The 21,153-nt window shown below is 42.6% G+C and overlaps 1 protein-coding gene across 6 annotated transcripts in view; it reads right to left on the bottom strand.

Moving 5' to 3' along the window:
* Positions 1-2,402: 2,402 nt before the first annotated feature.
* The window catches only part of LOC109253076 (orphan sodium- and chloride-dependent neurotransmitter transporter NTT5-like), a 52,897-nt gene continuing 34,146 nt past the window's right edge, over positions 2,403-21,153 (bottom strand). For 3 of the 6 annotated variants that reach the window (XM_019425713.2, XM_019425716.2, XM_019425715.2), the window contains 11 exons: positions 9,515-9,931; positions 8,917-9,074; positions 8,600-8,726; positions 8,231-8,406; positions 7,923-8,033; positions 7,507-7,748; positions 5,942-6,128; positions 5,351-5,552; positions 5,072-5,231; positions 3,777-3,939; positions 2,403-3,565 (listed from right to left, as the gene is read on the bottom strand). In XM_019425713.2, the coding sequence (XP_019281258.2) occupies positions 3,320-3,565; positions 3,777-3,939; positions 5,072-5,231; positions 5,351-5,552; positions 5,942-6,128; positions 7,507-7,748; positions 7,923-8,033; positions 8,231-8,406; positions 8,600-8,726; positions 8,917-9,074; positions 9,515-9,854 (2,112 nt within the window). In that variant the 5' untranslated portion in view covers positions 9,855-9,931 and the 3' untranslated portion in view covers positions 2,403-3,319. Of the gene's footprint in view, positions 3,566-3,776; positions 3,940-5,071; positions 5,232-5,350; positions 5,553-5,941; positions 6,129-7,506; positions 7,749-7,922; positions 8,034-8,230; positions 8,407-8,599; positions 8,727-8,916; positions 9,075-9,514; positions 9,949-21,153 lie in introns of all 6 variants that reach the window. The other 3 variants (XM_019425717.2, XM_019425712.2, XM_053905609.1) reach the window with 3 other exon arrangements.

Raw genomic sequence — 21,153 nt, forward strand, 5'->3', positions numbered from 1 at the left:
GGGGGCCTGTTTTAGAGTTCACGTTCTTAGCCACTGTGCCATAAAGATTCAACATTATGTAAAGCTTCAATATGTAAAAGAGGGGGGAGCAGGTTCGCAGTAACCTGATGCCTTAGACTACAAAGTGTAGACGAGGACCTGGGTACTGATGGAAATTAGGATGTGATAAAGTGGAATTTCAAATGGGTGGACAAAACATGAATTATTCAGTGATTGGGTTGAAACAATTGGCACCTGGGAAAGATTATGCTCCTTACATCACAGTACATTTCAGATGGGTCAAGGATCACACTATAAAAGATGAAAACATAATTCACTAGGAAGAAACATGGGCGGACATTTCTATAATCTTGGCACGGGGAAGGGCTTTCTAAGGATAACATAAAAACAAGAATCCGTAAAGGAGAAATTTGGTAAGTTTGACCATATAAAAACAAAATCTCTGTAGGGCAAAATAATAAGAAAAGGGATGGGCTAAATGTGTAAGGGGCATTAAGGAATCTACTCCTGAAATCATTGTTGCACCATATGCTAACTAACTTGGATGTAAACTAAAAAATAAATAATTAATTATGGGGCACCTGGGTGGCTCAGTCGGTTAAGCGTCCGACTTCGGCTCAGGTCATGATCTCACCGTCTGTGAGTTCGAGCCCCGCGTCGGGCTCTGGGCTGACAGCTCAGAGCCTGGAGCCTGTTTCAGATTCTGTGTCTCCCTCTCTCTGACCCTCCCCCATTCATGCTCTGTCTCTCTCTGTCTCAAAAATAAATAAAAACGTTAAAAAAAAATTTTTTTAAATAAAAAAATAAGAAAATAAAACAAATTAAAAGGCATCAAACTCATAAAAAGTTCATTTATAACAAAAAGCTTAATTTCCATAATATACCAAGAATTTTTAATTTTTTTAAATATTTATTGATTTTTGAGACAGAAAGAGAGAGAGCGAGCAGGCTGGGGAGAGGCAGAGAGAGAGGGAGACACAGAATCTGAAGCAGGCTCCAGGCACTGAGCTGTCAGCACAGAGCCTGACTCGCGGCTTGAACTCATGAGCTATGATCATGACCTGAGCTGAAGTTAGAGGCTTAACTGAACGAGACCCCAGGTGCCCCTTCATTTGTTTCTTAAATTCCACATATGATTAATCTCATATTTTTAATACTATAGTTTCTCTGTGCTACATTGATGGTAATTTATTTCCATATGTCTCTTTCTAGTTTTCTAATTGGTTATTTAACCCATCCATTGATGTTTTTAATCTTTGTGATTTTTCACTTCTTTTTGGTTCTTTTACAAATACCCTGATCATTTCTGAGTCTTTTGTATCTTTTTAATTTCAACTCTTTTTGTCTTTAAATATACTAAGCATATTGAGTTTATATTATGTACCTGTTAATTCCAGTACATTAGGTTTTTGAAGGTCTAATTCTGCTACTTTTTTTTTCTTCTAATCTTCCCTTAGGGTACCTTTTTCCTTGCATATTTTGTGATTTCTTTTTGTGACCTCATGTTCATGAAACGCTATGGGGCTTGGGAGAGGTTGTGTTTCCCCAGAGATTATGTATATTTACTTATGACAGGTGCTGGAGGCAAGGTGCTATCCACCGGCACCTTTTATATTAATCTCAACTGGGTTTTTCAGACTATGCATGTTGTGTGAATCTGAACCAAAATTCCATGTGAGAGAAGGTTTTGGGTTACAAATTCTCAAAAAAAAAAAAAAAAAAAAAAAAAAAAGACATTATTTGCCTGCTATCAGAAACAGAACCAATACATACATATTTTCTTGCTATCTAACCCTTTCATAGCTTTCTATGTGTGGGGATTTCCTTTTCTTTCATGAACCCAAGTTCTTCTTTAGTCTTCACCTAAACTTTAAACCCAAAATCTCTAAGATCCTACACTGGCATTTACTAGCTTTAACCCTTGCTGAATTCAAGCTTAGGTTTAATTTTTTTTAATGTTTTTTTTTTGAGAGAGAGGGAGAGAGAACATGAGCAGGGGAGGGGCAGAGAGAGAGGGAGTCACAGAATCTGAAGAAGGCTCCGGCTCTGTGTCAGCACAGAGCCCAATGCTGGGCTCGAACCCATGAACCAGGAGATCATGACCTGAGTCGAAGTTGGAGGCTTAACCGACTGAGCCACCCAGGCGCCCCAAGCTTAGGTTTAATTTTTGAACCTCTTAAAGATTTCCCTTAATTTCTTCTAAGCTCATCTATGCATTTAAAGAGGATTGTTGGGGTGCCTGTGTGCCTCAGTCGGTCAAGCATCTGACTCTTGATTTCAGCTCAGGTCATAATCTCACAGTTCATGAGTTCGAGCCTCACCTCAGGCTCTGCACTGTTAGTGCTTGGGATCCTCTCTCTCCCCTGCATACTCACTCTCTCTCTCTCTCACCCAAACAAATAAACTTAAAAAATTTAAAAGAAATAAAGAGGATTGTTGAAATATACTTGATGTTACACTTTAGGTGTCTTAATCTATGGTGTGTCTTGTTTGTCTTATTTTGTTGTCATATTGCCTTCAATGAAGTCCTCCTTGAGTCTTCAAACTCTGAAGTTAACCTCTACTGTCTCCCTCATTCTCTGGCAAATATCCTTCCTTCAGGCTCCTAGACCACCTTAGGAAAAATATATAATGTTGGATAAAGGTTTAAGCTCCTTGGTAGACTTGGTAAATTGATCAGCTATTCCTGCTTAAGAGAGACAGGAGGAAGTCACCAATTAGCAGATAGTTAACCACTTTGCCATAATCGGTAACTCCACCGCTTTCTGAGACTATGGTCTCTTATCTGTTTCCTTACAGGAAGGGCCAGGCAGAGAGGGCCTGGGATTCTAGCATTTGAATTGAACAAAGTCAATGGAAGGCAAGAGTGGGAGTTGGGCATTTTTTTTTTTCATGACAAAAGCAAAGTTTCACGGGTACTAGCACCATTTTTACCTTAGTTTCGTAGGGATCAGACCTGACAGGTACCACCAATTCCAAGAGGAAGGCAGCCTAGGAGAAGTAGGGGTCAGCCGTCACCATCAACCAAATACTGGAAGTCAAAGAACACCATTATTATGTGTCTGGTCAGGGCAAGTGTAGGAGATGCAGAGAATGACTGCTGTGTTAACCTCCATCTGGCCAGAAGAACTTTCCCAGTCCAGGAAAACAAAACATCTTTGAGTCCAGTTACATTAGCAATTGCTACTTTTACCTTTTCTAACGTCAAATTGCCAGCCGGGGAGTTCCACTTTGAAAAAAAAAAGTGATGTTTTGCCAAATAAACCAAGTCTTTATTTCCAAGATGAATTACTCACATGGCAGAGAGGTTTTTCCCTGGTTATTTATCCATTTTATTAACCTTTTGACTTTGCATCACCTGAAGCCGTGGATGGGGCTTCAGCGAGTTCCCTTTAGCTTCAGGTTTGAAGATAACTGTGACCTTACTGTGAATCACGGAGACTGAAAAAGCCACATCAATGAGTGTGTACAGGAAGTAGGCAGGGATAGGCAAGATGGTAATGACGATGGAGATGATGAGCAAGACTTTCGCCCATGATGGGTAAGTTCGGATCACCTCATTTGACTGTGGAGAAAGGGAAGATTTAGAATACCCAGTTTCTCTGAAGAGGAAGGCTACAGAGGTTGGGGGTAGGGACATGAACCGAGACAAGAGACTAGATAACTGGGTCCCCAGGGAACCCGAGAATAAGGTGGCAGAGTCTTAGAGGCCAGAGAAGATCACAAAGTCCTCACCCGCTCCCTAAGGGGTTCTGGGGTCTGAGAGAGAGGCTCACAATGCTTGAGTCCCAGGCCAAGTAGGTGATGTTCTTCAGACACAGATGAATCAGGGTGTTTACAAACAGGACTAGCAGCACAAATGGAGACAGAAAGCACCACAGCCAACGAAAGATGGGGGAGATGGGGCGGCCCAACATGATAATCAGGTCTGCAAGGAACCTGGGAAGAAGGGCCACGAGGCTTTGGAGGGGCCTGTTCAGGCCTTTCCCAGCCTTGTGGAGGGGTCAATCCAAACCCAGCCTGGGAGACAGAGCTTCACGTTTCTTAAACGTTTCTGTTTAAGAAACCTCCACAACCAGTTTTCTTCCCTCTAATTCATCTCGTTTCAGTCTGATTTCTGTCCCAGCCTCAGGATTAAAACAAAACAAAACAAAAAACAAAACAAAAACATTTCTCTCCTCCATCACCCTCAGGATAAAGGCTGAGTTCCTAATGTAGTTTCTTCAAGCCCACTTATCCAGCTTTCTTTGGTGCACCTTCTTAACCCCAACATATATGTACGTTGGGTTCCTTTTGCCTAGAACGCCCTCCTTTTTTCTTTCCCTTGACAAACTCCCCTTCATCTGTCTCGATTCTGTTCAAGCATCCCCTCCTTGCCTGACCCTTCAATCTTCTTTACATAACCATCTGTGTTCCCAGAGTACCCTCGGCTGCCTCTATCATAGGCTTACTACCCTGCCCCCCAAATCTGCTTACATTCATCTCCTTTGGACTCTGAGAGCAGAAACTCGGTCTAATTTATCCCAGTATCCCCAGGGCTCACAAGGCCTGCCTGCCCCTTGGGCACACTCTGGGTAATATTTGAGAGTGAGTGTACGAATCAGCAACTGATGGCAAGAACCACTATCAGCTAGAAATGCTGCCACATTTGGATTACACAATGCTTCTCAAATGTTAATGTGCAGACAATTTACTTGGGGTTCTTGTTAAAATTCAGATACAAAGGTCTGGGGTAGAGTCCAGGGTTTTATATTTTAATAAACTCTCAGGCGATGCCAACGCTATTGGTCCAGAGCACATTTGAGAAGTGAGGGACTGTATGCCCACACTACCCTGGTTAAAAGGAGGGCTCAGGAGCTGCTAGGAGTTGATATAGTCCGTTCACTGCTTTTCCATTTTACAGCTATTTTCTCCGGGCATCAGCCCAGGCCTTCCTCCTTCCCACCCTCCTGGGGGCTCCCCATAAGCCCTGGGATCAGAGACCTGGCAGTGAGAGCAAGAGGGGCCGACACTCCCTAGAGACCCTAGCTGTGTGGGTGTATGGCTGGAGATCCTGGGCTTGGGACATCACCTCCTGGCTCCATAGATCCAGGCCATGGCCACATTCTCCAAGATGACAATGAGGAGGAGGGGCAGAGATGCCCAGTAATCATCCAGCAGGTTCACATAGTAGCTGCCAGAAGGTCTCACAAAAATGAGGCTGCCCAGGAACATAAGCACACAGATGCCCACTGAAGGAAAACATCAGATTTGTATCAGGGTCAGAATTCAAACTAGGTTATAAAAGAGTCCCAGTGGGGTTAAGCTAGACAATGGCCATAGGTGGGAGTGGGGTCACAGGTCTGAGTACCTGTAAGCAGTTTTGTCTGTTTCCTGAGGGAAGCGAAGGTGTCCTGGAGAGGGGTAATAATGCCCTGCATGATCCCTATCATGGTGCTCAGCCCCAGGTTTGCCAGCAACACGAAGATGACGATGGCCCAGAGAGTGGATCCAGAAAACACAGAGATGGTATCAGTAACTGCCACAAAGGCCACACCAGGACCCTCCATAACCTGTGAGTGAAGGGAGGAATGGTAAGGGCTCTGAGCTCATTCTGTAGAACCCTAACTGCATTCTCCTCTCCTCCTCTAGGAAACGACCTGTGGCACTGTCGATGGACATTGTTAAACTCCTCTAGCCTTGAGGCATGAGGACGTCCTCCAACAACAGCTGCTAGTCTGGCAACTCTTTGGGGATGGGGTGAACAGGCTTATATGAACTCTAGTGCTTGGTGCTCTGGAGGCTACACCTGCATTATCACAGAAGGATACTGTGATCCAGTTCAGGATGCTGCCGAGAATTGCCTTTCTGAATTCTAGAGGCACCTAAGGAGAGCTGACGTTTCTGGTGTGCTGGGGGCTTTGAAGGGAACATTTGGACCCCATCCCCAACCCCTACCTACCTCCTTCAATTGTTCAGATAAGTTGCAATTGGACAAATGGGGAAGGATCATGCTTTTCATTTGTTCAGGAAGGTTCTTGAACCATTTGGGGTAGATGGAGCTTGGCTCATAATACAGACTGTCTGGGGGCTGGACCTCAGGAGGCAGCACCCCGGTAACTATCAGATTCATCACTGTCTCGGCATTCCTGGGGACAGGGGTAGAATCACATAAAACCATTTGGCCCTTTAAGATAACTTCTCTCTTATCTTTCACACAAGAAGGAAAACCACTAGTCTGGAGTTTTTGATCTGCTTAATGTGCAGCCTGCACTGAAACCTGGGTCTCCAGGGTCCTGGCCCTCACTGCCTGACACCACTTTCATAATGTGTCTGCGGGAGGCCACAGAGTTTCTGCCTTAAGACCTGGAGGGGTCTTTCCTACAGTGTCACGGAGGGCTTTAGGACCTATACCTCCTACTAGACAATTTCAGGACGATGTTAAAGCTTCTCAGCTTCCTTGACCTGCTGGCCTCTCCAATCTCTTAATGTACAACTCTTCACCTTCTCTATTTTGGACATACTCAACCATTAAGCCTGCTTCCACTTGCCATGCTCCCCATTGCTCAGTATCTCTGGCACATGGTGTTCTCTCTGCCTAGCACCACCCACTCTGATCCCACTCAGTCTACCCAAATTCTACCACTATACCATTCTCCATATGCAAGTTCCTACACATCCTTACTCAGCCCCCCAAACTCTGTTTACTGCCATGGAAAGCTATTCAAGATTTACTTCCATAAGGGCAAGTCAACAAGCTGCAGAAAAGTAGTATGGTGTGATCCGATCTTTTTAATGATATGTTTTTATATGTAGGTCTAAGAACGGGAAACATTATGATAGCATGCTAAGTGGTGGTTATTTGTCAGGAGACAGACTCAGCTTGGGATTGCCTCCACCGGAAAGTCTTCTCTGACTGCCCCAGGAAGTTAGTGGTTTGCTCTTCTGTGTCTCTTCATCATCCCTTACTACCAGTTATCATCTACTTTGTGATTATCTTTAGTATCTGCTTCCTCAAAAGACTGTGGTTTTCTTTAGGGCAGGGATGGTGGTCTGCCTCACCATTGGTTGTGTTTCCAGAACTCAACACAGGGTTGGCAGATAGGAGGTGTTTTATAAATGTTTCATGGATATTTTTTAGAATGAATCTTATAGGAGAAGAAAATCAGGAATGGGCTCTGGGGGCTCTGGTGGTACTGTGGGTCTTTTTTTTTTTTTTCTTTTTTTCTTTTGCCTCTTGTCTAATGATTCAGCTAAAGCTATTCTCCTAATTTTCCAGGCAATCCCCAGTTAAGAATGGGGTGAACACACCATTGACAACCTCTGAGTTTAGGGCTTTACTAGTTTAGAAAGGCAGCCCCGAAAGAGACAGAGTTGGAGCGATTCAGGTGTTGCTACAGTTTAGGATGCTCCCATTTGAGGGTCCCATACTGACTGAGCCTAGATGGGGGCCTAGGCTGGAATTCCACGAGCTATTTCTAAGACTTTGGTCTTTTTGATGATCTGCATATGAAATACTGGGCTCACTTTACGTAACATTTGTTGTTGTTCTTTGTGGCCAAGTGGCCCATTGTGGCAAATACAAACACCATGGCGGTCAGTGAGGCAACCAAGTTGAGAAGAGCCACAGCAAAGGCATCCATGACACAGTTGTTGGATCGAGGGATGTATGAGCTGATTGCGATGAAGCTGCCAAAGCCGTGGCCCATGGATAAAAAGATCTGGTTCCCTGTCCGGCGCCACACTTCCACAGAGTACAGAGCTGGCACCTGGGGAGAAGTACCATGCAAACTGGGATATAAAGTGAGGAGGGGTCTGTGATCTGATGGAAGATGAGGAGGGGGTGAAGGAGGGAACTAGGAGGACCTCTACCAGACTGACAACCATCCTGTCCCTGACACCCCCATGTGCATAAGAGAATTCAAGGGCAGGGGACACCTCACCTGGGCAGCCAACAAACTGTCGAGACCAAATTTTGCACCCTCCAGCATGAGACTCCGGATAAGGAGACAGAAAAGGATGAAGTAGGGAAGGATCACTGAGACATACAGCATCTGAGTGGGAAGTATGATTCAGAAACAGAGTTCAGCAAAGACAGACACTGGGACAAGTAGGATCAAAGGCTACTGAGTCAAAGGTCATATTAGTATGTGTTAGAAGGTAGAAGCCTACAGGCATCGGGTTAGGAGAATATTAGGGGGTCTCAGGTAGAAAGGAGTCCATCAGATTAGTAAGTTAGAGAGTGGCTCACCTTTCCAGAGGACTTGGGTCCTCTGATCATGGAGATGCAGATAATTAACCAGGTCACAAAGACAGAGACACTGAGATGCTTAACTGGTAGCCCACCCATTTCGATTTTGTCTGTGGCCATCAATACATTCCGGTACCAAAAGTACGTAGTGGATGTTGTCCGCACACATTCAGGATCTGAGGTGAACTGGGCATGGAGGAAGCTGCAAGACCACGTGACTCCCCCTTCCAATTCCCCTCCACCTCCTCCTTCCAATCTCATTCAACATCTTCCTGCTCATCCCAGTTTTCTCAACAATCTTCTTCCTTCTTCATTTCCCTATCCTTTTTTCAGCCCTCCCAATTGCCCTTTTCTTCCCTCTCTTCTCACCATAAGTACTGGAGTTCCTCAGTAAGGGGCACACTGACCAAGGCAGTGGAGACTGGAAAGACTGAACTAAATAGAAGAGACTCCAGGCCATGAGCACACTGTAGTACAAGCCCACAATGCAGCACACCTAGGGACCAAGGAGAATTCTGGAGACAGGAGAAGAAAGGTAGGCCAGCAGAAAGCAGGGGATCTGACAGAGGACTGGGAACTGAAGAGACTTGACCTGTGGAAGTGAAGTCATGGGACCCATCCCAGGACAAGGGTCAGGGTGCGAGTGGGGTGTAAAGGGCAGGCCGGGGCAGCCCAGGACTCCTCACCATGAAGCTGGTATACCCCACACCACCAATCCAGGGGCTGATGACCTTCCATACACCAATGCTGCCCTGACGCATTCTCTGACCAGCTGCCATCTCCAGGAATAGAAGAGGAACCCCGATCAAGAACAGCATGAGGATGTAGATGATGAGAAAACTGCCTGTGCAAGGGAGTCAGGAGGGCTCTGAGAACCACCTGGGTTTTCAGTGCCTAGACTTCTTTGGGGGCCAGGAAAACACATTCCTCCCGCCCCCCGTGACCTCCCTCAGGGCCACAGGCATCAGGGCTCAACTGTTTCCACATCCCTCATAGTCCCAGGTGTCCCTCCTCTCCCAATTTCTGGAAGACCCAGATGCTTAGGTTCCAGCCCACCCTGGACCCAGGCCTCCAGCTCCACCATCCTCATGAACCTAAATGTTCAGCTACCCTGCTCCCACCCACCCAACATCCTAGGTGTTCAGGTACCTGCCTCCTGTCCTAGTCAGGATCCCAAATCCCGCCCCCTCCCCCCCACATATCTCAGAGACCTCGGAGTAGCAAGGACAGTCCTTTGGCTCCTCGCCCCCTTGTGGGTCCATGATTCCTGGTCCCCAGGCTTACCACCTCCGTTGTGAAAACACAGGTAAGGAAAGCGCCAGATGGTGCTCAGCCCCACAGAGAAGCCCACCTGGGCCAGAAGGTACTCAATTTTATTGGCCCAGTATGGTCGATCAGGGGGGGCTTTATCCTTCAGTTCATCACTGTCTGTGGTCTCCAATATTTCATCACTATCTTCATCAGACCAAATGTTTGGTGACAGAGTGTCAAGCTTCTGTCCCATCCCCATCAATTCCTCAGTAGGCAACTCAGACTTTAATAGCTGGGGAGTTGAGGAAGTAATAGTCAAGGATTTGGAGTCCGAAGGTCTAGACGTCTGGGATTTCTCATCTTGGGCCTCCATGTTTTCACTAACAGTTGTTATCCAGGGTGGACTCTAGTTCCTGCTTCTGCAGGGGTGAGGCCTCCTTCCTTGTTGACCTTAAGGACATCAAGAACTACAGACTTTAGATATATGAGCTAAGTAAAGACAAGACTAATTGTACAAGAACCCCTGAGGCCTCCAAACCCTCTTATCCTTATGTGGATAAGAACATGGAGTTCTCCACCCTTGAAAACATACCAAGGATATGCCTGCCTTTAGAAAATAATAATTTTAAAACAATACTATGTACAGTAATGCCAACAGACATAACATGCGTAACAATAATTTTAACAAAAGATGGGCAAGACCTTTACACACACACACACACACACACACACATTATTGAGAGAAAATAAAATTAAGGGATATAGCATGTTTGTGAACTAGAAGTCTTAATAGTAAAACAATGTCAATTATCCCCAATTGATCTATAAATTCAATGCAGTTCTTATTGAAATCACACCAGGGTTTTTTGGGGAAATTGACAAGCTGATTCTAAAATGTACATGGAAGAGGTCCTGGGTGGCTCAGTCAGTTGAGCAACCAACTCTCAATTTCAGCTCCGGTCATGATCTCACGCTTCATGAGATCAAGTCCCGCATCAGGCTCTGTGCGGACAGCTTCAGATTCTCTCTCTCCCTCTCTCTCTCTGCCCCTCCTCCACTCATGCTCGCTCTTCCTCTCTCAATAAACAAACATTTTAAAATAAATAAATAAAGTGTACATGGAAAGCAAAAGGCTTAGAATGATTAATACAATCTTGATAGAGAAGAAGCAAATGTAAAGACTAATTATAAAGCTACAGTAATTAAGAGAGTATGGTATTGGCACAGGGATCTATGGCATGAATAGATCCATGGATCAATGTGCTGCACTGTTTAATATGGTGCCTACAAGCCACATATGGCTGCTTAATTAAAATTAAGTAACATCAACGATTTAGTTCCTCAGTCATACTAGCCATGTATCAAGTGCTCAGTAGCCACACGGCTACCATACTGGAAGGACAGATATCAAACATTTCCATTACCACAGGAAGTTCTGTGGATACCACTGGGAGATTTCAGAAACTCACACAAATATAGGTGCCTGATCTACAATAAAGACAGCACTGCAAATCTGTAGAGAAAGGGCATTCTTATCAATGAATCATTGGTTGTTAGAGGAACTGGATATCTACACAGAAATAAGTGAACCCTGGCCTCCCCAACTTCACATATCAAACAATAATCTATTCAGAGAAGATTGAAGTTCTAAATGTGAACGATAAAACAATAACATCCCAGAGGAAAAACCTAGGAGGGTATTGGCATGACTTGAGTGTAGGCACAGATTTCTTAAATGGGACACAAAAAGCACCAATCATAAAGGAAAAGTTTGACATATTGGATTAAATTAAAACTAGAAACTTCAATGGAAACAACAGTAATTGAATAAACAGACAAGCCCTAAGGCAGTGGAAGATGTTTGCAACATACGTGGTAGACAGAATAATGCCCTTCTCCAAGATATCCACATCCTAATCCCTAGAACCTATGAATATGTTACTTTATATGGAAAAAGTGACTTTTCAATATGGTAAAGTTATGGATCTTGAAAGGAGATTAGCTGGATTATCTATGATGGGCCCAATGTATTTATAGGATCCTTATATGGGAAAAGGAAGGTAGAAGAGTCAGAATCCAAGAAGAAAATGGGATCGCAGGAGCAGAAGTTGGAGTAATGCACCTTGAACGTGGAGGAAGGCGCCATGATTCAAGGAATGCTAGCTGGAAAACTCTAGGAAATGGATTCTTCCCTAGATCCTATGTAAGGAACACAGGAACACTGACACTTGCTTTTAGCCCAGCCAAATGGATTTCAGATTTCCAACCTCTAGAATGGTATGATAATACATTCATGTTGTTTTAAACCACTAAGTTTGTAGTTATTGTTAGAGTAACAGTAGGAAACTAACAAAATATATAACCCCAAAAGGGCCTGTTTCCCAAATGATATTTATAAAAGAAAGAAATATCTATAAATAAGAAAAAGTGGACAAGCTAAAAAGTGGAGGGAAGGGAAAAGAAAGCTTGAATAAGCTTACTAATAGAGGCTTGTAATATATACAAATCAATAGCCATAGGAAATGGTGGTCATTACTCAACTTCACTGGTCAACAAGAAAATGTAACTAAAACCACAATAAGAATAGATGGATATATATGTGATAAATTGCATAGAGTAAAATGTTAATTGTAGAACTGAGGTTGATGGTTATATGGATGGTCAGTGTATAAATATTCCAACTTTTCTGTATGCCTAAATATTTTTTCAAAATAAAATGTTGGGGGTGCCTGGGTGGCTCAGTCGGTTAAGCATCTGACTTTAGCTCAGGTCATGATCTCACACTCCATGAGTTTGAGCCCCACGTTGGGCTCTGTGCTGACAGCTCGGAGCCTGGAGCCTGCTTCGGATTCTGTGTCTCCCTCTCTCTCTTTGCCCCTCCCCTGCTTATGCTCTGTCTCTGTCTCAAAAATAAATAAAAACATTTAAAAATAAATAATAAATAAAACAAAATAAAATGTTGGGAGGAAATCACATGAGATCACTACATACCCACTAGATGAGCTAGTATAAATGAAAAAGTCTGATTAAACCAAATGATGGCTTGTGTGGAAACTTTTGGAACTCACGTACACAGTTGGTAGAAGCAGAGATTGGTACAACTACTTCAGAAAACTAGTTGAGGGGTGCCTGGGTGGCTAAGTTGAGTGTCCGACTCTTGATTTAAGCTAGGTCATGATCTCACGGTCGTGAGATAGAGAGTCCCATGTCTGGCTCCATGCTGGGTATGTGGCCTTCCTGGGATTCTCAATCTCTCTCTCTCTTTCTGACCCTCCTCCCTCAAAATAAATAAACATTAACAAAAAAAAACTAAACTAGTTGAATGTACCTACATACTTTATTTTCACATTTTACAATCCATTCCAAAGTGACCATCTAACAAATGTGTACATGAGTACACCAAAAATCATGTTCAAGAATGCTAATAGTTGTACTATTCATAACTGCCAAAACCTGGAAACAACCCAAATCTCTTTCAACAGTAGAATGGATAAGTAATAGTATATTCATATAACGGGTATACAATAATAAAAAGAGTGAACTGCTGATATGCATAACAACCTGCATGAATCTCAGAAATATTACTGTGAGGGGCGCCTGGGTGGCTCAGTAGGTTGAGCATCTGACTTCAGCTCAGGTCATGATCTCGCAGTTCGTGAGTTTGAGCCCCGCGTCGGGCTCTGTGCTGACAGCTCAGAGCCCGGAGCTGCTTCAAATTCTGTGTCCCCCTCTCTCTCTGCCCCACCCCTGCTTGTGCTCTGTCTCTCTCTGTCTTTCAAAAATGAATAAACATAAAAAAAGAATATTACTTTGAATGAAAGAAGCAAGGCCCAGAAAAGAACACAGTACATAATTCCACTTATATGAAGTTCAAGAAGAGGCAAAACAAATTCATGGTGTCAAAAGCCAGGATAGTGTGCTTACATTGTGATAAGTTATAACTATGTGATAACTATAATAACGATTTGGACATACTTGAGATACTTTTTAAAAAAATTTTTTAAATGTTTATTTATTTTTGAGAGAGAGAGAGCACAAGTGGGAGAGAAGCAGAGACAGAGGGAGACACAGAATCCAAAGCAGGCTTCAGACTCTGTCAGCACAGAGCCTGATGCGGGGCTCAAATTCACAAACTGTGAGATCATGACCTGAGCTAAAGTCGGACACCTACCGACTGGGCCACCCAGGCGCCCCTGACTTGGGATACGTTAATGAAAGTTTATCTTAGGGGTACCTGGCTGGCTCAGCCAGTAAAGCATGCAATCTTGATCTCTGGGTTGTGAGTCTGAGCCCCTATATTGGGCATAGAGCTTACTTAAAAAAAAAAAAAAGTTTATCTTAAAAATAAACATTGGAAAAATAACTAAAAACCCTGGATTTCTATAAAGCAATAATAAACAGAAAATATATTTTATTTGTTTTGTTTTATTTTAGAGAGAGAGAAAGCATGAGTGGGGAGGGGGCAGAGGGAGAGAGAGTCTCAAGCAGGTTAGTGTGGAGCCCAACGCAAGGCTCAAACCCACAAACCATGAGATCATGAGCTGAGCCAAAATCAAGAGTCGGCTGCTCAAATGACTGAGCCACGCAGGTGCCCCAGAAAGTAGATTTTAAAATAGAAAGATGTCACTCACAACAGCAACAAAAACTATATGGCATCAAGAAATAAACCTAAACGTTAAACCAAGACCTTAAATATGCAGAAACATCTCATGTTTATGAATATAAATACTCAATACTGTAAGGATGGAATTTCTCCCCAAAATGATTTATAGATTGAAGGCAATTCCAACCAAAATCTCAACATAACTTTTCATGAAAGCTAAAAAGATTTTACAATTTATATAGAAGAATAAAGTACCGAAAATAATGAAGAGACTGACACTAGTTCTTTGTTGCTGGCCAAGATGAAGTAAAGTAATGATACGCAGCCTCTCCCACTGATGACAGATAAAAATCTTTTTTTTTTTTAATAAAACCTTTTTTTTTTTTAACGTTTTTTTTTTTTTTTATTTATTTTTGAGACAGGGAGAGACAGAGCATGAACGGGGGAGGGTCAGAGAGAGGGAGACACAGAATCTGAAACAGGCTCCAGGCTCTGAGCTGTCAGCACAGAGCCTGACGCGGGGCTCCAACTCACGGACCGTGAGATCATGACCTGAGCCGAAGTCGGACGCTTAACCGACTGAGCCACCCAGGCACCCCCAGATAAAAATCTTAAATAGCATATAAGAAACAAGAGCCTGTGAACTTTGAAAAGTAAACTGAAAAAAAAAAAAAAAGCAGACCTGGGATTTAAGTTAGAACTTGAATAATGACTTATAATGAGGGGAGGGGTGAATTTCATATTTCTTTTCCCTCCTTTGTCTCCTGATCCAAGAACAAGCCAAACCACGTAACTGTGCAACAAGCACCAACAGCAGATAATCTAGGAGAAGCCTCCTATTTCCAAAGGACCAGGAAAAGAAACTCCTATGTATTAGAGAGTAAGGGGGTAGGGACATTACTAATTTTCCCTTTTCACCTCAGAGGCTCACCTCTGAACTACACAAGCAGGAAACAAATGTGAAGAAGAGCAACAAGGTTCTGAAAACTGAACAATGATATAAACCAATGCCCAAGTCACAGACCAACCCCAGGGCGGCACATGCTAATCCAAATAGCACAGCAAAGGCTTTAGAGATTGAACTAACGTTGTAACCAACACCCACAGAAGATGGGACAGAACCTGCCATCTGAACCTACCCAGGTTGATGGCCTGCTAAAACGAACAAGCCAACAAAATCCAACATTCTCCAAGGGATATTAACAGGATCCTGAGTTTGCAATATAAAATTGCAAACTTAAAAGTTAAGTTTGCAAACTTAAAATTCCCAGGATACAGTCCAAACTTACTCATCACTTAAACACACACATGTGAAAATCTGACCATTTCCCAAGGGAAAAGACAATCTACAGATGTCAACCCTGAGATGACCCAGATGATGGAATTTTTAGACAAAGACTTATTATTTTTAAAAGTACAGGGGTGCCTGGGTGGCTCAGTCAGTTAAGCATCTGACTTTGGCTCAGGTCATGATCTCGTGTTCATGGGTCCAAGCCTTGCACAGAACTCTGTGCTGACAGCTCAGAGCCTGGAGCCCATTTTGGGGCACCTGGGTGGCTCAGTCGGTTGAGTGTCCAACTTCAGCTCAGGTCATGATCTCGTGGTCCGTGAGTTCAAGCCCCGCATCAGGCTCTGTGCTGACAGCTCAGAGCCTGGAGCCTGTTTCAGATTCTGTGTCTCCCTCTCTCTCTTTGCCCCTCCCCTGCTTACGCTCTGTCTCTCTGAGAAATGAATAAATCTTAAAAAAAAAAAATTTAAGTACTTATATTTTTCCAGCTTTGAGGTATTATTGATAAGTAAAAATTGTATATATTTAAGGAATAACATGTAATGTTTTGATATATGTATACATTGTGATATGATCAGCCCATGAAGTTAATTAACTTATCCCTCACCTCACAGTTACTCTGTGTGTGTGTGTGTGTGTGTGTGTGTGTGTGTGTGTGTGTATGTTTGTGTGTTAAGAACACCTAAGATCTTCTCTCTTAGCAAATTTCAAGTATACCTTATTTTTTTTTTTCCTTAACGTTTATTTATTTTTGAGACAGAGAGAGACAGAGCATGAATGGGGGAGGGTCAGAGAGAGGGAGACACAGAATCTGAAACAGGCTCCGGGCTCTGAGCTGTCAGCACAGGGGCCCGATGCGAGGCTCGAACTCACGGACCGCGAGATCGTGACCTGAGCCGAAGTCGGAGACTCAACCGACTGAGCCACCCAGGCGCCCCATACCTTATTAACTATAGGTATATTAGCTATATCACCATGCCATACATTAGGTCTCTAGAATTCATTCAGCTTATACCGGAAAGTTTGTACCCGCTGACCAACAAACATCATGTTTCCTTTACTCCTCATCCCCCGGTAACTATTCTTCTACTCGCTGTTTCTATGACTTTGACTTTTTTTAGATCCCACGTATAAGTAAGATCAGCAGTATTTGTCTTTCTGTGCCTGGTTTATTTCACTTAGTATAATGACTTCGAGGTTCATCCATGTTGTCACAAACACCAGGACTCCCTTCTTTTCTAAGGCTATATAATACTCCAGTGTGTGTGTGTGACATTTTCTTTATCCCTTTGTCTGTTGATGGACACTTAGGTTGTTTTCATATCTTGGCTATTGTGAATTATACTACAATGAATATGGGAATGCAGATATCTCCTCAAGATATTAATTTCAGTTCCTTTGGATATGGACCCAGAAGCGAGATTTCTTGATCATACTGTGTGTCTATTTTTAAGTTTTTGAGGAATCACTATCCTGTTTTCCATAATGGTTGTACCATTTACATTCCTACCAACAGTATATAAGTGTTCCCTTTTCTGCACATCCTTGCCAACACTTATCTTTTGATTTCTTCATGATAGCCATCTTAAGGTCATGAGGTGATCTCCCACTATGGTTTTGGTTTGAATTTTCCTGATGGTTAGTGATGTTCAGCACTTTTTCATATACCCATCAGCCATTTGTATGTTTACCTTGGAAAATTGTCTATTTCGGTGTTTTTCCATTTTGTTTATTTTTTTTTGCCACTGAATACTATGAGTTCCTTGTATATTTTGGCTATCAACACCTTATGGATATATGGTTTGCAAATATTTTCTCATTCTATAGGATGCCTTTTCATTTTGTTGATTTCATTTATTTGCAGAAACTTTTTTTATTTTTTTTTAATGTTTTATTTATTTTTGAGACAGAGAGAGAGCATGAACGGGGGAGGGGCAGAGAGAGAGAGGGAGACACAGAATCCGAAGCAGGCTCCAGGCTCTGACCCATCAGCCCAGAGCCCGACGCGGGGCTCGAACTCACGGACTGCGAGATCGTGACCCGAGCCGAAGTCAGACGCTTAACCGACTGAGCCACCCAGGCGCCCCTGCAGAAACTTTTTAATTTGGCGCTGTCCTACTTGTTTTAATTTTTCTTTTGTTGCTTGTGCTTTTGGTGTCATCCCCTGAAAAACCATTGTCAAGACCAATGTCAAGGAGCTTACCCATATGCTTTTTTTTTCTAGGAGTCTTATAGTTTCAGGTCTTACATTTAAGTCTTTGACCAATTTTGAGTTGATTTTTGTGTATGGTGTGAGACAAAGGTCCAATTTCCTTTTTTTGCATGTGAATATCCAGTTTTCCCAACACAATTTATTAAAGAGACTATCCTTTCCCTCATGGTGTATTCTTGATACCTTAGTTGACTGAACATATGTGAGTTTATTTCTGGGCTCTCTGTTCTGTTCCATTGATCTGTGTGTCTGTTTTTATGCCAATACCATACAGCTCTGATTACTATAGCTTTGTAATACAATTTGAAATCAGGAAGTGAGATGCCTCTGGTTTTTTTCTTCTTGTTCAGTATTGCTGTAGTTACTTGGGTCTTTTGTGGCTCCATATGAATTTTAGAATTTTTTCTATTTCTGTGAAAAATTATCATTGGAATTTTTATAGGGACCTCATTTAATCTGTAGATCACTTAGGGTTATATGGGTATGTTGACACATATTATTTGTTATTAATTCTTCCAATCCATGAACACGGTATCTTTTAAATTATTTGTGTCTTCTTCAATTTCTTTCATCAATGTTTAATAGATTTCAGTGTACAGATCTTTCACCTCCTTGTTTAAATTTATTCCTAAGTATTTTATTCTTTTTGATGCTATTGTAAATGGGATTGTCTTTTTTTTAATTTTTCAAATTATTTTTTTGTATTTTAGAGGGAGAGAGCACAAGCCGGGGAGAGGGACAGAGGGAGAGAGAGAGATAGAGAAAGAGAGAGAATCGTAAGCAGGCTCCATGCTCAGCACAGAGCCTGACGGGCTCAATACCACAGCCTTGGGATCATGACCTGAGCTGAAATCAAGAGTTGGACACTCAACCGACTGAACCAACCAGGCGTCCCACACGGGTTTGTCTTCTTAATTTGTTTTTCAGATAGTTGGTTGTTAGTGTATAGAAGTGCAACTGATTTTTGTATGCTGATTTTGTATTCTGCACCTTTACTGAATTTTTTTATTAGTTCTAACAGTTGGTTTGTTTTTTTTTTTTTAGGAATCTTTAGGGTTTTCTGTATATAAAATCATGTTATCTGCAGATAGAGACAATTTCACTTCTTTCTGCCCAAATTGGATACCTTTGATTTCTTTTTCTTGTCTAATTGTTATGGCTAGGACTTCCAGTACTATGTTGAATAATCACGGAGACAGACAGCATTCTTTTCTTGTTCCTGATTTTAGAGGAAAAGCTTTGAGCTTTCACCCTTTAGTATGATGTTAGCTGTGGGCATTCATATATGGCCTTTATTATATTGAGGTACATGCCTTCTATACTAATTTGTTGAGAGATTTTATCATAAAATGATGGTGAATTTTATAAAATACTTCTTCTGCATCTATTGAGATAATCATATAATACTTTCTAAATTTTTATTTATTTTTTTAAATTACATCCAAGTTAGTTAGCATATAGTACAACAATGATTTCAGGAGTCGATTCCTTAATGCTCCTAACCCACCTAGATAATCATATGCTTTTTATCCTACATTCTGTTAATGTGATGTATCACATTTATTGACTTGCATATGTTGAACCATGTTCGCATCCCTGGGATAAATACCACTTGATCATGCTGTATGATCCTTTTAGCAATTCAGTTTGCTAGTATTCAGTTGAGGATTTTTGCATCTATGTTCGTCAGAAATATTGGCCTGTAATGATCTCTTCTCATAGTCTCCTTGTCTGGCTTTGGCATCGAGGTAATAGTGGACTTGTAAAATTGCCACAGTCAAGTCCACAGACAGCAGGTCTGTTATCAGGCACAGATGGGTATGGCTCCCACAGATCCCTGACTGCACTTGCACCATGTCCCTAGGAAAGTCCCTGGGTGGGAAGATTGTCTCTGGAACTGTGGTAGAGCAGGGCTGGAACGGGGTCACAGGGTTGCTTCAGGTTCTGCAGTCAAGAACTAGGCCGACAGGCCTGCCATTAGAGGCTCAGAGGGGCAGGTCTGTCACCAGTTTCCTGGGTGGTCAGAACTGGCTTCCAACCATGTCAGAGAGGAGTTGTCACTGAGTCTCAGGGCCATTTCAAAGTATGTAGCTGGGACTGGCTTCAGGGTCCACAGCCAGGACTGAGGTTGGTAAGCCTACTATGAGGAGAACAGACCAGCAGTGCTGGATCCCTGGGTAGGTAGGACTGAGATCAGGGCTGAAACAAGGTTACAGAGCTGCTTCAGGATCCAAAGTCAGAACCAAGGTTAGCAGGATTGTTACCAGGAGCATGTCTCCCATAGGGCCCCTGTGCAGGCATGTCTGACTCTAGACTGGCAGTTAGAGTAGGGCTTGAGCTGGGTCACAGGGATGCTTCAGGATCTGCAATTGTGTCCAAGGCTGGCAGGCCTGATACTGGTGGCGTAGATGACCATGGCTCCTCCTGGTGCCTTGGTGGATGGAACCGGTTGCAGGACTGCAGCCAAGTGGGGTTGGAGCCAAGTCCATAAAGAGATGGGGTTATTATTCTGTACCCAGCACCACATTTGGTTGGCTTTCCACCAGGGTTAGAGCCTGCTTCCTGAAATCAGTTTTCCTTAGTCCTGGGCTTTCCTGGGGTTTCACAACCTCCTACTAGGATCCCAAAGCTCCCACAAAGGCACTTTTTTTTCTGTGGATGGCTGCTGGATTGTTGTCTGTGTGCGTGTTGAGGGAAGTGAGCTGGGGACCTCCTATTCCACCATTTTATTTATTAGGAAAAAAAAACTAAATGAAGATATTAAAGAAACTATTATACCCATTCTCCATTAGGTAAAGGTGAAAACTCTCGAAATTAATGGAACAACAGAAGTTCTGAGTAGAGAAATAGAAACTAAAAAAATAACCAAATGGCAATTTTAGAGCCAAGAGGTAAAATATTGCAAATTAAAAATTCATTAGATGGCATATGAAGATAGGACATTAGAAATGATCCAATCTGAAGAACAGAGGGAAAAAAAATTGCAAATAAAATGAGCAGAGCCTCAGGGACCTATGAGACAATATCAAAAGTCCAAGAATGAGGGAGAAAGAGATTGGTGGGAAAAAAAGTCTGAGGAGTGCCTGGGTGGCTCAGTCGGTTAAGCGTCCGACTTTGACTCAGGTCATGATCTCATGGTTTGTGGGTTTAAGCCCCGCGTTGGGCTCTGTGCTGACAGCTGAGAGCCTGGAGCCTGCTTTGGATTCTGTGTCTCGTTCTCTCTCTTCCCCTCCCCCACTTGTGCTCTGTCTCTCAAAGATAAATAAATGTAAAAAGGAAATTTAAAAAATCTTGAAAACTCCCCAAATTTGATTAAATATATAAATTTAGATTCAAGAAGTTCATCAAATCCCCCCCCCCAAAAAGCCATATCATATCAGTCACATCATAACTGTGCTGCTAAAAGGAAAAAAGAGGAATCTGTAAGGTTAACAGAGAAAAACAATAGATTACATAGAAGGCTATAACAATCAGAATTGTGGATTTCTCATCATAAACGATGGCAGCCAGAAGTCAGTGGAATATCTTTAAAGTGCTAACAGGGAACAAAAAAAAAGTATCATCACATA

Source organism: Panthera pardus, unplaced genomic scaffold (genome assembly GCF_024362965.1).
Source record: "Panthera pardus isolate Hobbes unplaced genomic scaffold, ASM2436296v1 HiC_scaffold_18, whole genome shotgun sequence".
NCBI classification, from domain to species: Eukaryota; Metazoa; Chordata; class Mammalia; order Carnivora; family Felidae; genus Panthera; species Panthera pardus.